Source organism: Miniopterus natalensis, chromosome 5 (assembly GCF_054644295.1).
Source record: "Miniopterus natalensis isolate mMinNat1 chromosome 5, mMinNat1.hap1, whole genome shotgun sequence".
NCBI lineage: Eukaryota > Metazoa > Chordata > Mammalia > Chiroptera > Miniopteridae > Miniopterus > Miniopterus natalensis.
In genome coordinates, this window is record NC_142085.1 from 38567223 (window position 1) to 38584834 (window position 17612).

Here is a 17612-nt window from a genome sequence, read left to right on the forward strand (position 1 = left end):
AGTCCTTTCCCACCCTCCTGTCTTCATCTGATGGAAACACTTTCACTCTTGTTTCTGTCATATTTTACTATGATCTGTAAATTCATGGACAAGAGAAGGTATCCTCTTAAACATTTGGATTTTTACAAAGAAAATTTACAAAACTGATTATTTTAAATATAAATTAATGACTCAAATTCTCCAGGTTTCCAGGCTAATTAGAATAAGCCAGTCATTTTCCCTGCACCTGGGCAAAAATGCTTCGAATATCTATCAATTGGATTTGCAGGATGAAATCTAAGTTTCTCTCTTTCACTGTCATCTAAATTAAAAAAAAAAATCAATATTCTATATAGACTTATTAAGCATTCAAAGTGGATCTGAATAAAGAGGGGAGGTCTTGAGCGATTCGTGAAGTTTTCAGAAACTCAAAAACCAATAACCACTGTCGATCAGTAACCTTTCCACCCCTGACTTACAGTATGCAGCGGTAAAGAATAGGAGAGGATTAAAAAGGGTTACATTTCAAAACGAAAGTATAAATATTAAAATGAAAAAGCCATCGAAACTGACGATGTAGATGACACTGGGAAAGAACGAATCCGGGCAGAGCAAGGAACCTGCGGAACCCTGCGGAACCCTGCGGAACCGCGTCGGGGACCCGGCCCGCTCCGCCGACTCCGGGACGGTCCACCTCCAGGAACAATTTCATTGGAGCTCCTCTGCCCACTAGCCGGCCCGCAGACCCTCTTCCGCATGCGCACGACGTGCCAACCCCCGCTTGGCATTTCTCCTTGCCGGTCCCACCCCCGAATTCAAAGTTCCGATTGGTTCGTTTCACGGGACCGCCCCTTCGGCCGAGCCAATGTGGAAGCTGCCTTGGTGCCCCGCCCTCTCCTCGGGCAGCGTGCGGCGGCGCAGCTCGCGGGTCGCGGCGGCGGACGGGGATGGCTGCTGTGGCGGCGGCCGCGGGCCGGCTGTTGAGGCTGCGTGCGGCCAGGGCCGAGGGACACTGGCGTCAGCTGGGCGGCGCGGGGCTGGTGCGGGGCTTCCTGCTGCCCGCCTCGGCCGGCGGGGATGCGGCCCAGAGGCGACAGGTGGCTCACTTCACTTTCCTGCCGGACCCGGAGCCCCAGGAGTACGGTGAGCTAGGGGCTGCTCGGTGCGCTCCCGTGCGCCCCGGGCACCCTCCGCGCCCTGTCTCTGGAGCCTCGCCCCGCCTTAGGGTCCGACTGTGCTTTCCTCCTGGCTTCTGTTTGGTGACTGTTTAAACTCCCTTCTGCACCCTCGACGTGGGTGACAGGACACCCAGAAGTCGGCTAGGGCCCGAGGGTGCGCAGGTGGTGCGGCGGGGCGCCTCCCTCCCGCTCGCCGGCCTCCCTCCCCAGCCCTGGCCTTAGGTGGTGCCCCAGCTTGCCCGGGGCTGGACCCCGAACTGTAGGCCGCGGTGTTTAAAAGAAAGATTTTTCTTGTTCCTTTTCTCCTTTGGCACATTAGAGAAGACGGAGGAAGTAATTGAATTGATTTTTCCCAAGGTCACAGAATAGATTCTTTGTGGAGATGGGAAAGAATCCGGGCTTCGTGCTGAGCTTGTGCGGGCGAGGCTGCGGCTTAGCCAAGGAGGGGTAATCTGGGGAAGCCGGCTAGTACCTGGAGCACGCCTCACCGGGTGACAGTTACCTGACTCACACGATCTCTTCTGCAAGTTTCATGTAATTTTCAAATGTCCAGTATCTGTTATCAGAACATCGGCAACAGAGAAAGCGGTTACTTTTTCTTTGTCTAAAAACTTCTCTCCTGCTAGAGCTGAAGTGTGTCTTTACTTGTGAATAATGAAGAATGAACATTTATTGAGGGCCTGCCCCGGGTCAGGCACTGTGCTGAGAAGTTTGTGTTCATTATCTCATTTGATGCTTAGGACAACCCAAAAGAGGTCGGTAATGTTTTAATTCCCATTTTTCAGTTAGGTTAATTGAGGTCTTGAGATAGTTTGTCCAAGGTTACACAGAGAAGATAGTGGAATTAAAATTTCCGATAATTGTAGTTTTAATACAAATACAATCTGCGTTAATCAAAAGCACTTCCCCTATTGTATAGTTTTTATAACCTTCTTTAGAAGACATGTCCTGTGGAGTAGAAACACTATAATTGAACGGTTAAAATCTTGGCTCTAGAATCAGATTGTCCTAGGTTCTGTCTTGGCCCTGCTACCATCACTTATCCTCTGTAAGTCTCAATTTCTTCATAAGTAAGGAGTTAATAATAATACTTACTTCAGAGGGTTTTGTTATGAGGACCAAATAGAGATAATGTATATGGTATACTTAACAGTCTCTCACTACACTCAGCAATAAATGGAAACTTTAAATGATTACCATTATGCTTTAGTTATTACAGTTTTGCAGTGTTATAAGTAATGCAGATAGAAACATTTCATGTGTCTTTTTTTTTTGTTTTTTTTTTAATAAATCTTCACCCAAGGGTATTTTTTTCCCATTGCTTTTCAGAGAGAGTGGAAGGGAGAGAGAGAAACATGAATGTGAAAGAGACACATCGATTGGTTGCCTCCCTCAAGAGGCCTCACCAGGGCCGGGGATCGAGCCTGCAACCGAGGTACACTGTCCTTCGCCCGAATGGAACCCTTCAGTCCGTAGGCCGATGCTCTTAACTACTGAGCAAAACTGGCTAAGGCTCATGTGTCTTTTGTGTATCTGAGATTATTTCTTTAGAATGAAGTCCCAGGGATGATATTTCTGACTTGAAGAAATGGACACTTTAATGGATTGTAATGCTAGCTCAGATTTCCATTTTATACTCCCATCTGTGTGTACAAAAGCGGGATTATTGGGTGTCATGCTAAAATCACAGGTGTACCATGACTTTGTGATTTATATTAAAAAATACATATTTAATCTTTGTTCCATTTCTGGCACAGAGCTCCTAAAACCCTTGAAATTTACTGATGGGAGCAATAAAGGTGTCTTGTTATGTTAATTTTAATTTTGCAAAGCCCCTAAGTCACTTATGGATGGGGGCTGGTCACTGGAGAAACCTACCTTGTAATTAGAGAGTGGGAACTCTTACTCCTACCTATCTGACCTCTGGGGAGGGAGAGGGACTGGAGATTGAATTGTCAGAGGCCCATGATTTAATCAATTATGCTTTTGTAATGAAGCCTCCATAAACAACCCAAAGGACAGAGTTCAGAGAGCTTCAGGTTGGTGAACAGGTGGAGATTTGGGGAGAGTGGTGCGCTCAGGGAGAATGGAAGCTCCTTTTCCCTTCCTTATACCTTTCTTTATACACCTCTTCCATCTGGCTGTTCCTGAGTTCTATCCTTTTATAATAAACCAGCAATCTAGTAAGTAAACTGTTTCTCTGAGTTATGTGAGCTGCTTTAATAAATTAATTGAACCCAAGAAGGGGGTTATTTGAACCTCTGATCTTTAGCAGGGTCAGTCAGAAGCACAGGTGACAATCTGGACGTGCCATTGGCATCTGAATTGTCGAGTGGAGCAGGCTTCATTTTTAAGTAGTTTGGCTCAGTGTGGCTCCAAGAGGCTGTGCTCCTAAGTACTCTGCTCTGCTGTGTTTTGCATTTTTTTGCACATGCTTCCGTTTCTCCACCTAATACTTGGCTCCCTCTTAACCCTAGCTCAAACCTTGCTTTCTGCAAATATGCTGCTTCTTTTACGTCTCATTTGAGCAGAGTGCTAGCCTTCTCTCTCTTTTTTTTTTTAAATATATTTTTATTGATTTCATAGAGAGGAAAGGAGAGGGAGAGAGAGAGAGAAACATCAATGATGAGAGAGTCATGGATCGGCTGCCTCCTGCACGCCCCTGACTGGGGATCGAGCCCGCAACCTAGGCATGTGCCCTGACCGGGAATCGAACCCCAATCGCCTGGATCCTAGGTTGACGCTCAACCGCTGAGCCATGCCCGGCCGGGCTAGCCTTCTCTTTCATTGTAATTTACCCGCCTTCAAGTTTCTTCTCTGTTCACTTTTATGCGGGAACTTGATTCATAGTTTTCTCATCCCATTTTTGCCATCATTGTGGAAGATTACAGAACTTTAGAGGCAATATTGAAAAGAAGCTAAGAGTTGGGGTTCTTGAGTTGGACATGCTGAAGTCTGAGCCCCACTTTACAACTTAGCATTGTGACATCGCCCAAGTTTATTAGTCTTCATAAGCTTTCTTCTCCTCATCTGTACTGCCTCAGATGTTGCTGTGAGGACTCAGTGAGATAATCCATGTAATTACCAGTGCCTGGCACCTGCCAGTCTCCCTAATTAGGGGAAATGGAAGGTAACCAGCATAGAGTAGATGCTTCATAAATATTGAACATTTGATGGTAATCGCCTCACTGAATTCTCACAGTAGCTCTGTACATTAGATATTATCTTTGTGTCATAGAGGAGGAAGCTGAATGCCAGTGGTTAAGTACCTTTCCCAAAGTCACACAGCATTAATGGCATCACAGACTCCAGGCCAGGTCTGCCTCCTGCCAGTGTGTTTGCTCCCTTCCTCACCCTGCGTTGCTCTCCAGGAACAGCACACCTGGGCCTCTTGCTGCCTCTGATTTCAGGCATTGTGTGTATGTGTAGGCTTGTGTATTTTTTTTATTCATTCATTCTACACACTTTAATTTTCTCCTGGACACCAAAGTCTATGCTAGGTGCTTAGGGATATGGAAATGAGCCTGTCTAGTAGAGGAGATGGACAAAAAGTAGCAAACAAATGCCTACTTATATCATTCCCAGTCATGATACATGAAATGTTCAGGTGCTAGGAAAAAGAATAAGAGAGACCTGGTAGGCCTCCAAGAAGAGGTAACAGTTTAACCAAGCTCTAAGCTATCAGAAAGGCTTATTCAAGGAGGTGTGGAGGGGGTGCCAGGCAGAGGGATCAACATGGGAAAAGGTCCAGAGGTGGAGGGGAACTTGGTTTGGTAGAACTGAGAAAAGACTTGAGTGGTGAACCTTGGGACAGGGGTGCAAAATGGGACTATTGAGGTGGGCAGTGATGAGATCAAGAAGGGCCTTGTGGACATGGTGAGAAATGGGCTTCTTTCGGGTACAGTCAGAGGCTTTGAAGGGTTTTGAGCAGAGGAGTAATATGACCTGCATTGCTTTTTAGGACTCTCATTATAGCAGCTTTTTCATGAATGATTTGGAGGGATGAAAAAGTACAAGTGAGAAAGCAGTACTGTGGACTGAATATTTGTGCCCCCGCCTTCATATGTGTTGAAGCCCTGATCCCCTATGTGATGGTATTTGGAGATAGGGACACTAGGGTGTAATTAAGTAATGAGGGTGGAGCCTTCATAAATGGGATTAGAGCCCTTATAAGAAGAGAGTTTATCTCTTTCTCCAACACGTGAGGATACAGCAAGAAGATGGCCTTCTGCAAACCAGGAAGAAGACCCTCACCAGGAACTCACCTTGGTCTGGACTTCCCAACCTCCATAACTGTGAGAAATAAATTTCTGTTGTTTAAGCCACCCAGTCTATGGTATTTTGTTATAGTATCTGGAGCTAACTAAGACAGGCTGTTAGGAGGTGGTTTTTAAGAACAGAAAAGAGATGGTGGGTTTTGGAAATAGAACACTGTAGTGCCACATTTCAAGCTATGTTTTGGAAGTAATTTATTTGGAAGTAGGATTTGATGGATTGGATGCCAGTAAGGAATAAGAGGAAGACATTCAAGGATACCTCCTCAGTTTCTGGCTCGGGCACCTGGGGAGATAGTGCTGTTTTCTAAAATGGGGAAAGTAGCATTGTGGCCATAGATATCAAGAGTTCAGTTTTGTGCTTGTTGAGTTAAAAATGTCCAAGACACCTAAGCGGAGAACTGCTGACTGTTGGATATGTTGATGTAAGAACATCCAAGCCTGTAGATAATTTTTAATAAAAATTTATTTGATCCAAACAGGATACACCTGGAAACAAGATCTCTATAGACTGAGATAAATGCTTTGGAGAATAACAGTTTGCAGTTGCTTTTATGCATTTGAGATTAAAGAGGGAACTAAGGAAGGTTACATAAAGGTGGAGAAAACAAGATGATGATGGAAATTACAGGAGAGTTAAGACTGTGTGCTCTCTTGTGTGCTTTATAACAGCGATTTTCAACCTTTTTCATCTCATGGAACACACAAACTAATTATTAAAATTCTGTGGTGCACCAAAAATACATTATATTTTTTGCTTATCTGACAAATAATAGGTATAATTTTGATTAATTCACACCAGACAGCTATTGTTGTCATTTTTAAAATTTCACCATCTAAGGGAAAAGAGGTCAGTGCCCCTGACTAAACAGTCAGCTATTGAATGTTTTAAAAGTTCTTGAGGAACACCAATTGAAAATTGCTGCTTTAGAAGGAGGGGTTTGAAAGGGTAGTATTAGAAGGAGGGGGCTGAAAGGGCATTTCAAAGGTGTGTGAACCTAGGTGCAAAGAAGCAATGGACAGGGCTTGCTTAAGGCAAAGATAAGCCTTTTAGTAAAGAAGTTGTAATGCCTGGGGTGTGACTACCCACCATGACCTGTCCAGTTAGGAATTTATGATCAGATTACCCTGTGAGGTTACTTTCCACAGAACCCCTTTTATTTGTCCACAGATATTAAGGTCAAGAGCTCAGAGGAGAGGTCTGGATTGTAGATATCCATTTGGGAGCCACAAGCACGTAGATGGGTTTAAAAACCATTTCGAGATTGAGTAGAGGAGGAGCCAGCAAAAGGAGGGAAGCATCATCGATTGTCATACCATGACTGAAGTTACCAGGTGTCCTGAGAGGGGCAACCTAGGGACCCTGGTCACAGTCTCTTCCACTTGAAGGGTTTCTTAGGGCCTCCCCATTTGGTTACCCCCTTGCCCTTCCTCCCCCCAGCCCTAGTACTATTTACTGTCTTCCTTTTCCTGGATATGCAATATACACTGGCACCTTAAAAAGGCATTTGTGTTTATAGATTCTTCATTTACATTTTAATACTAAATATTCTGTCCCTGATATTTGGACTCTCTGAAATTTACTACACGGGGTAGAGATTGCAACACCCCTTAATAAAGCTTAGACTAGGGTAGAGGTACATACCGGGCACATAGAAAGGGATTCCTGGAGAGTAGGGTATCTGGAGAGGTGAAAGGTTTTGTTGGGGGAAAATTTCACAGTGTGGTTAGTGGCAGTTTACACCACTGAAATAGTCCTTCATCATGCTTCCACAGGCGTATACTGATGGTCACGTATGTGGTAGGTGCTGTGCTAAATGCTGAGCTTCCTAAGGAATAGGATGAGGCAGTGTTGCAATACACAGGTCTCCAGCAGGGACCAGGCAGCTCAAAAGAGGTGCAGTGCTGCGCGTTGGCAGAACCTTCGCTTTTCTGAAAGTAGAACCTAATTTTCCATATCATAGCTGTGTATTTATGTTTGTTCAGGGTCTAACTGCAAATACACTTCCTGTTGACATGCCCTGCTGTTGACCTTATTTATTTCTGGAGACTGCTCCTTGGGACCCGTTTGCCCCTTTTTTCTCAAGTGGTCTGGCTCTGTGGAAGGCTTCTCTCCCCCTTAAACACTACTGCCTACTGAAGAGTTATTCAGAATAACTGAATACTCCATCAGACTGTTATTGCAGTCCTCCCCCTCTCCTGCAGTCTCTTTGAATTGTGACTTTGGTATATGTTTTTCCTACTCCATTCCTTTCTCTTTAAGTGGTTGATTAACAATTTGCATATATTTATTTGTCTAGTCATTCATTCAACAAATATTTACTGAGCACCTCCTACGTCCATCCAACACTGAGCATATAGCTCCAATCAAAGGAAATAAGAATCCCTGCCCTCTTAGAGCTTACTGTGTCCCTCCACTCCGCCCACATGCCACTTTATCTTTGCAGCAGTGATGATCGCTATTCATGATGCTGTGAATAACTTTTTTAGTGGTGTTCATAGACCACCTTTTTTCTTTTTCTTTTTGAAGGTATTACCAGTGGCACAGTTTTGGTTAGATGTGCTATAGGTGTGCTTTTCTTATCATGAGGGAACACAGGCATATTTTAGCAATCGTCTTCTGTGTAACCTACAGGAGAATAAGTAGTTATAAGGAAATTAAATATTTAAAATGATCTTACCTGTGAATAACTTGTGATTTCTTCTTGACCCACTGACAAAGCATGCTACAACTTTAAAAAGAACTGAAAGTAGATGTTGCTCTATTAAAAATTGCCATTTAAGAACATGTTGATGGTTGCCAGATGGGAGGGGGGTTGGAGAGGTTGGGTGGAAAAGGTGAAGGGGTTAAGCAGTTCAAATTGGTAGTTTCAAAACAGTCATGTAGATGTAACATAAGATAGGGAATATAGTCAATAATATTGTAATAACTATATATGGTGCCGGGTAGGTGCTAGAAATATTGGGCTGATTACTTAAGTTATGTAAATGTCTAATCTGGGTTGCGTACCTGAAACTAATATAATATTGTACATCAACTATAATTGAAAAATAAACTATTTCAAAATTTAAAAATGTCTGTCCTGTCTGGGTAGCTGAGTTGGTTAGAGTGTCATCCTGATACTCCAAGGTTGTTGCGGGTTCAATCCTTGGTCAGGGAACATATAAGAATCAACCACTGAATGCATAAGTTAGTGGAACAAGTTGCTGTTTCTCTCTCAGAAAATAAAAAAATTCAAAAAATTCTTATTTAATATTTTTAAAGCATCTAGTAGAATAGCAGTTAACCCCAAACCCTAGAAATTTGAATTTATTTGAAAAAAGTATTCAGGAGTGAAAGTTTATGTGCTCACATGGAAATATAACCTTTAAGTAGCCTTGTAAATTATTTCCATACAAGATGAGCAAATTCTTTGTGGTTATCAAGCAGTACTTTCCAAATTTACATGGTATGATTTTTATTATTCAAGTATTTGCTTTCTTCCAACTGGAAATCTGCTGAGCAGCAATTTGATAAGATATCTTGGAAACATTCAGTATTAATTTTAGTGGCCATCAGACTAGAAATAAATAACAGCTTAGATGTTTGGGCATTTTTCATCTTCCTAGGTTCTTAGCTATGAAAATCCTAATTGACAAAAATATTACTTTAGGAAATGTATGAAATAGGAGAAAGAGTGGGCATGTCATGGTGGTTGGGAAAAAATTTTACCCTAAGCCATTATCATCTGATCCTGGGCCCTAATAAACACTTTAAAGAGTTTTTATAGGCTAGAGAAGGATTTAAGGAAAGTATCTATTAAATACATCCTTAGCCTGAAGAAAAATAAATTATGAAGTGACCATGGACAGGCAGTGTAATTGTGTTTCCTTTGACACAGTTGATATAACAATATTTTCTTTAAAATATTCCTATTATCCCTACCAGGAATAAGAGTAGAAATAGGCCTTTTTTTTCTGGGCAGGAGGACAACAGGGCAGATTTGATTGGGCACTGCCAAGACCTGAAGTCTTGGCATTTAGCAGTGTTGACAGGGTTAGAGAGACATCTAAGGCCAGAGCAGACAGAGAAACAGTAAGCCATGTGTCAGTACATAATGGAAGATTCAAGATATCATAGGTCAGAACCTGCCATGGAGTCTTGGAAAGAAGATGGGTTTCCAGGAAAGAAAAATGAGTGACCAGTGTCTCATGGCCAGAGGGCTGAAGGCAATAGCAGTATCTGCTGTGTCCCACCCTGGGATTAGACCTTGGATTTTGGAACACACCAGCTACTGAGGAGCACAAAGGTTAGGTGGGGCATTGGTCGGGGTAGGCAGCAGGTGTTGAAGGGACTTGACATCAGCATGACTATATGTTAAATGAAGACTGGGCCTGTGCTGTGGATCAGAGAAGATTCAGGCAGAAGCCTTTCTCTGCTCTGAATAGTGGTTTTCGAGAGGAGTGGACCCAAAGTTCTAGGATGATTGTGGGCACTGGGCAGCATCAAGGCTTAAATCATAGCTCTGAAGTCATATTTTTGAATTTCAACATTTGGAACTTCATCAAATAAAGCTTAATACCTTTTAGAATAATGCCCAGGTTGAGATGAAGGACATGGACAAAGTCCAGAATCTAATAATAAATAGGTAATATTTATTCAGCACTTGCTGTGTCAGGCATTATTCTAAGTGCTTTACATGTACTAATCCATTTAACCCATTTAGGGAGATGGAGGTTGGCTTGCAGAGTTTCTGACTGGAGTAGTAAGATGATAGGAAAATCCAAGTCTCATGTATTTAGGCATGGGATTCCTGTATTCTCCAAACACCAGCAGTGCTGAGTACTAAAGTTTATTGTTAGCCTTCCTCATTGTTTTATGGTCCATGACCATTTGCTTTCATTGGCATATTTAACACATGCCACTATGGTCACATGCATTCCTATGGCTTGTGTTCCTAACACCCCTTAGGGTATCTTCCTAGTCCACTCTCACTCTGGCTGGTAACCTTTCCTGACTTTGCGTAGCCTTTATTTATTTTCTACACATATTTGGCAACTTGATTTTATTCCTTCTTCCTTTTTTATACCTGTTTTTTAATTGTTTAATATGTGTAAAATTTGCCTGTTCAACAACCTTCTTGAAATCTGCTGCTTTTATGTCTTCCATAGAGCCATCATCACTGTAAATAATCCAATAAATTCATGTAATGTGTTCTCTATATTCCTTTCTACCTTGATTTTAATCAAGTTATAATCAACTGTTAAATGAATTATTTTTATATATTTTACTATGTATAAAATGTGACTTAAATTTTTTATTTTTACAGGACAAACTCAGAAAATGAACCTTTTCCAGGCAATAACAAGTGCCTTGGATAACTCATTGGCCAAAGATCCTACTGCAGGTAAGCTTCCTTTGTGCTTGCTTGTGGTCGCTGTGTTACTTTCGAATTGAAGATTTGGAAATGTTGGAAGTATTAGAAAAATTGGAAATATTTGTCTGGAGTTCAGTGGTTAATATATATACCTGACATTTATAAAAGACCTGACCAAATGGTTAAGGTTCAATAATCCATTTATGGTATTAACACATTTTTAATCCGCTCATTATCAGTTAGTTCTAAATGACCTCTAACATCATCAAATTAACTTTCTCCCATAGTATGTATGGTCCTGATATTATATAAACATCTTCTGGATTAATACCTACTGTGTACTCCTGTTTCTCTAGCATATAGAAAAAATGGAAAATACCACTTTGTTCAGCTATCAATTTATAAAATCAAGATTTCATTCTGTGCTTTCCTTTAGGTTATATTGTCATTCAACATGTAAGATTTTTTGGGGGAATAACTTTATAAGTGACTTAATCTGTATCTTGTCAAGTTAAATTATTAACATAAAAAGAGTTGTTCTGCTGTATGTTTTCTAAATTTGGTTGGCTGAACTTCATACCTTGGACTTCCACTTGAGAATCCCTGGTTTTAAGATCAAGTAAAAAACAGGTTATTTTTTAGGAGGAAGTGAGAGCTAGGCCTTTGGACCTTGCTTTGTTTTGAATGCTATCCGAGAACGATTGATCTAGATGAATAGAGATAGGCAAGTTATTTTCCTGAAGTCCACAAAGCTGTTTAGGTGCATTCATGTGACTAGAATTTAGCACTATGCCTTCCCATTATTTTATTTTCCTTGCTTTACTACAAGCTTCTCTCAATTTACACCTGTAATATTCTTTTTCTTGCACACTATGCCCCACTGTACTTGCCTCCTTTCCGTTTCACACAGTCTAAGTCACTTTCCTATTTGTGTCTGTTCTCTCAGCTTGGAATGCTTTGCCTTCAGCTCTTCTGATCCCTGACTCTCATTGTATAATATACCATGTATAAAAACACCAATGGCCAGGGACTCAGGAGCCTGGAGTGTGAGTCATAGTTCTACCTCTTGCTTTCTGACTTGGCAAGTTACTTTACTACTTATATGGATGGCCTCAATTTCTTCATTGTAAAACAAGATGAGATTTTAGAATAGTGGTTTTTTCTTAACTGGAGCTATTTTAATCCCCCTTCCTCTTCTTACATGTAATAATGCCTAGAGAGACTTTTGGCTGTTACAACTGTGTGTGTGTAGGAGGGCAACTATCATCCACTGGGTGGAGATGAGAAATATGACATGCTGCTGTATATCTATAATTCACAGGACGGGCTGCTACAACAAAAGAATTATCCAGTCCAAAATGTTCATAATGTTGCCCTGCCGGGCGTGGCTCAGCGGTTGAGCGCTGACCTAGGATCCGGGCGATCGGGGTTCGATTCCCGGTCAGGGCACATGCCTGGGTTGTGGGCTCGAGCAACGACTCTCTCATCATTGATGCTTCCATCTCTCTCTCTCTCCCTCTCCTTTCCTCTCTCTGAAATCAATAAAGATATATTTAAAAAAACACACAAAATGTTCATAATGTCAAAATTCAGAAACTTTGATTTAGATCTATAGTCCATTTCTCTTTTCTCATTTAAAATGTAAACATTTAAATTACTTATTTCTCATTGTTACTATAATGTAGGGATTATTAAATAAAATGTGTTCTTTAAACATTGTTTTTCAGTAATATTTGGTGAAGATGTTGCCTTTGGTGGAGTCTTTAGATGTACCGTTGGCTTGCGAGACAAATATGGTAAGTTAATATTTTTATATATGAACAGTATTCATGTAGTACTTTTACTTAAAGATCTTGAGAATACAAAATATACCTGTTATATTATTGCCATATCCTTATTGTATGAATGGGCTTCTTTTCATTTCCATAGCCACTCACAGAATCCTTTGGCCTAGATTTCTCCAAATGTGCTCTAACTATAGGATCCCATTGACCTAGTTCATATTACACATATTATAGATTTCAAAATAATCTTCATTAAATGTATTGTTTATCATGTCATTCCTGGACATTTACCATGTCCAGGAATCTTTCTGTTAATGCTACCTGCCTTAGACAATTTCGTTCCATTGCCTCTAAGTTTAAGAATCTGCCCTATTGGGCTCTGTTAATAGATCTCATCTTTTATTACCTGCATTGGTTAGGGCTCTTCAGAAAATAGAAGCATTAGGCTATATCTTTATCTTTATGTGTGTATGTATATATAGGGTGTCCCCCCAAAAATGTATACACACAATGTCTGTAAATTCTGTTATTTTGAAAATGAAATGCATTTTAATAAATTCTGCCTTTATAATTACTCAAAGTGTGTGTAAAGTTTTTTGGGACACCCTGTATATGTGTGTATATATCTATATCTATCTAGAAAGAGAATAAGAGAGATGCATATGGTAAGGCACTGGCTCATGTTGCAGGAGCTGGCAAGTCTGAAATCTATAGGGCAAACCAGCAAGCTGGAAACCGGGGCACAGTTTCTATATTGTAGTCTGGAGGCTGAATTTCTTCTGTGGGAAACCTCAGTCTTTTCTCCTAAGGCCTTCATGTGGTTGGATGAAGCCCAGCCACATTATGAAGGGTAATCCTCTCTACTTAAAGTGTACTGATTTAAATGTTAATCACTTCTAAAAAATACCTTCACAGCAATATCTAGACTGGCATTTGATTAAACAACTGGGCACCATTGCCTCACCAAGCGGATCCATGAAATGAACCATTGCATTACCTTTCTACATTTTTTATCCTGGCTGATGGGTATTTTTTGCCTGGCATGTGATCGATTCATGCCTCTTGCATTCACTCATTGTATTTGACTCAGGCTATCAGAAAGCACTGTCGCCCTTCTCATCCTTTCCACTCCTGACTTTTTATGTAAGGAATGTTTCACCCCCCTACTGTGAGGAATGCTTTGCGGTACTTTTGACCATTTATTACTTCTCTCAGTTTTATCTAATCTGGCAAAGCAGTTAAGGTTAGCGGGGAGTTGACATCTGTTCTTCTTACCTTTCACACTGCCCTGTAATGCTCCAGCGGGCTAGCAGAGTAATTGTTCCTTCTTGTTCCATTCTTCTCTGAAGAAACCGTGGCATGGTCCATCTCGCTTACCAGTTGTTCTTCTCTCTTCTCTTTAATAACAGGTTGATTTCCTGGGTCCTGTCACCCGCTTTGCTTAGTTGTCTATTTCTAACAGCTGTTTAGAGTTTGAGCTAGTTGGGCCAGTCTCAACTATCTCAAACTATTTCAATTAATTCCAGCTAATTTAGATTCCTATAAACTTTAGATCTTAAAAAAATATAAAAACCTTTACACACTTGATTTCAAAAGTTATGCATATGCATTATCTATATCTGATGTAGCTACATTGCTGAGCAATCTCTAGCCTTCACTGTTTCACCCTCCTGAGCAGGTGTGGGGTAGCAGCCATATGCTTGTTTAAGCTGGTGAGTTCTGTTGGCTTCCTGCCCAAGTTCTCTTCCTTGGTGCTCTTCTCACTGTATCCATTCTGTCTGGGGTGTTTCATCCATGTCACCTTCAGCTCACATACTAGCGACTTTGAATTTCTATCTCCAGAGCTTCAGATTTGTATATTCAGTTCTGTATATAACTGCACATCTCCACCTCAATGTTCTAGTCACTTCCAACTCAGCATTTCCAAACTCATATTTTCAAATTCATCTGAATTCATTATATCCACCCAGCAAACCCATGCCTCCCAGTACATTTTCTATCTCAGTCAGTCTACCACCATTCATTGAGTTACCTCAGCCAGAAACCAGGAGATCCTAGTCTCTTCCTTTTTTCTCATTCCCCACATCCAGTCATGTCCTACCTATAGTTTTATTTTCATAGTTTTGTCTGGAATATGGCCTGGTTTTTTCTGTTCTCACTGCCCTGGAATTGCACTTTAGATTCTGTATCATTTCTGCTTGGACAGTTTCATCACTATTCTTAGTAATTACCCTCCCACCAATCCATTCTTGCCAGTGTGATCATTTGGAAACACACATTTCTTGGTGGGATATATGAAAGACTTTGCAATCTGCCCTCTGCCTACCTACCTGGCCTCATTCACTTTATTCTTAATACTTACTTCCTGGGTGTTTTCCCTAAGCCCATTGTTTCCCATCTCTCTTCCTTTCCACTTGCCATTTGAATCTCTCTCATCTGAATACCTGGTAAACTGTTTCACCTTGAGATGGGTCCTCTATAAAGCTTTCTGACCTTCAAGAAGACTCAGGCACTACTTAATCACTGCTCAGATTTTACATCTTGCAAGTTATATTGTAATTGTCTTTCCACCAAATCTGTGCACCAGACACCTTCTTAAAGGCAACAGGTATTTAAATCATCTGTGCACTCCCAGCTCTTAACATGGTGTCGGTGACTGTGGAGTGACCCTCTGCTGTCTCACCGAGACAGTGACTTTTGGTCTCAGAAAGGGGATTGCTTATCTCCCTTTAATGATTTTTGGTTGGTCTGATTCTCTTTCTTAAAAATAAATTAAGAAATGGAGAAACTAAGTCTCTCTTGAAAAAGTCCACTGCTCTTAGAGGGTACTGCAGACTTATGTTTATATGACGGGCCTGAGCCAATGATTGGCTCTTCTGGCTGTATTGTCAGCAACTGCTGTGAATTTTCACATCAGCTTTAGGACTGTGATTCCAGGTTGATCAACAGGAACAACTGAGTCGCCACTACTGTCTCTAATGAGAGGGGTGAAGTTCAGTTTTCAGAAGCGAAGGATAAAGAAAATGGCGAAGGGAAATACATTATTAAAATAGAACTTTCTGCATATTTAAAAATAGCACTGGCTTTTAAAAAATAATTCTCTGCCCTTTTGAGTGGGAATTTTTAGCTATATGGAAACATCGTTTAGTATTTTTTTCAAAGTTAAAATAATTAATTAAAAGGTTATGCCAATATAGTTGAATACATTTCATGAGATGACATAACGAAGACATCATTAAATGACATAGCAAAGACAACGTTTTATGTGGGAGGCAAAGCGTTGAGTGTGAACGGATCACAGTCAGTAGGTGGCAGCCTACACTTTGAAATGAGACTCCCTATTGGCATTTTACCAATGTTCGGAACGGAGGAGAAGCGGTCTAAATTCCATCAGAAGGGAGAATTTGAAGACTGTGGGTTACTGACAAAATACTGTAAAGCTGAACACCACCTAATATAAAAAAGGAGTTATGAACAGGGACAGTGCTATAAAAGAGGGAGACAGAATCATATTGTGTTTCAGATAATCCAGGTGAGTGGTAAGTGTGGGGTTAGCACCACTGAACTGCTTTTCTTCTTCTTTGTCCTTTGATAGAACAAAGTAATAGGAGTGCTTTGAAAACTGAAACTGAATAGTAAAACCTCATCAACACATTGCATATCAAATGGCACTTTTAAACTTTTTAGGCAAGGAGATCCCATGATGAGGAGCAACAACTGGAACTCAGAGAATTCTAGGGAAGCAGGGGGTAGAAGAGGGCAGTCAGAGGTAGTTGATTTTAGGGTGGGTGTGATTTTTATGTTGAATACCACACATTCCTTCTTTATGTTATGAGACATGTTCCACATGTCATATACAAAACCTGTCCTCATTATTGTAATTCTCAGCACAGTAAAGTGTGCTTGTGTTTTAGTCAAATAAGACTTTGATAGGTCAGGTTCTGGGTATTTAAAAAAAAAAAAATCTTTATTGATTTCAGAGAGAAGAAGGGACAGGGAGATAGAAACATCAATGATGAGAGAGTCATTGATTGGCTGCCTCCTGCACGCCCCCAACTGGGGATCGAGCCCGCAACCTGGGCCTGTGCCCTGATCGGGAATCGAACCACAATCTCCTGGGTCCTAGGTTGACGCTCAACCACTGATCCACGCCCGGCTGGGCAGGTTCAGGGTATGTTTTTATATAACATTCTGTGCTGTTAGGAACGTTGCTGGGATGTGGTTCCTAAGGCTATACTTTGGTCCACTCATTGGAGGAGACATAGGTGAGAAAAGGAACAGCAGAGGGCTTACTGCATTAGTCTCCAGGCCTAACATCCTCCTTTTCACGGATTTGATGTTTTTCCATTACTGTATCCATTCCTCTACACCACAGCTGCAGGCTGTCGTAGCAGCTTGTCGTAGAATGAGTATAACCACTTCTTATGCAAACATAGAAATTGTATAACCAGATACTTTAATACACTGCATTCAGGAAGGGAAACTAGGACAGGCGTGTGGAGAGGGCAAGGCTTCGTCTATAATATGCCAATATTTGGGAGTTGACTCAGCCTTGGTGTCCTCATCAGTAAAGTGACAGGAAAGGGCCAGGTGGTCCTCATGGACACACATCTAGAAAATCTTTGCGCTTTTATTTCTTTCTTAAAGTGAAACACATTTGCTTTATGCTTTGATTTCCTTTACATTTAGAGGTTTTGTAATTATAACAGCTGTTATACCATCTTAGAACCCTGGGCAACCTTAGGCATGTAATTAAATTTTCTCTTAAGACGTTTCTTTTCCAGTATAATTTGTAAGCAAAATCCTTTGACAGGTTTCTTATACTTTTACATGAATTATGAAATAACACCAACAGAAAGTAACTTTTTATTATATGTTCTGGCTGCAAAGAAAAGGTTACTTGGGTGATAATCGTGCTCTTGGGTTCAGTGTCAGGGCTCCATTGAAGAATGGCAACCTATGACATGGGATTTGGCCTCTGAGCAGTTGAAACTAACTTTACTGAAGAAAAAACTTATAAATTAATGACAGTTCTTCAGG

At 41.0% G+C, this 17612-nt stretch overlaps 1 protein-coding gene across 1 annotated transcript in view; it reads left to right on the forward strand.

Moving 5' to 3' along the window:
* Positions 1-926: 926 nt before the first annotated feature.
* BCKDHB (branched chain keto acid dehydrogenase E1 subunit beta) overlaps positions 927-17612 on the forward strand; it is a 164171-nt gene continuing 147485 nt past the window's right edge. Inside the window, exons 1-3 of the mRNA XM_016207356.2 lie at positions 927-1122; positions 10741-10818; positions 12516-12584. Of these exons, the coding sequence (XP_016062842.2) occupies positions 927-1122; positions 10741-10818; positions 12516-12584 (343 nt within the window). The remainder of the gene's footprint in view (positions 1123-10740; positions 10819-12515; positions 12585-17612) is intronic.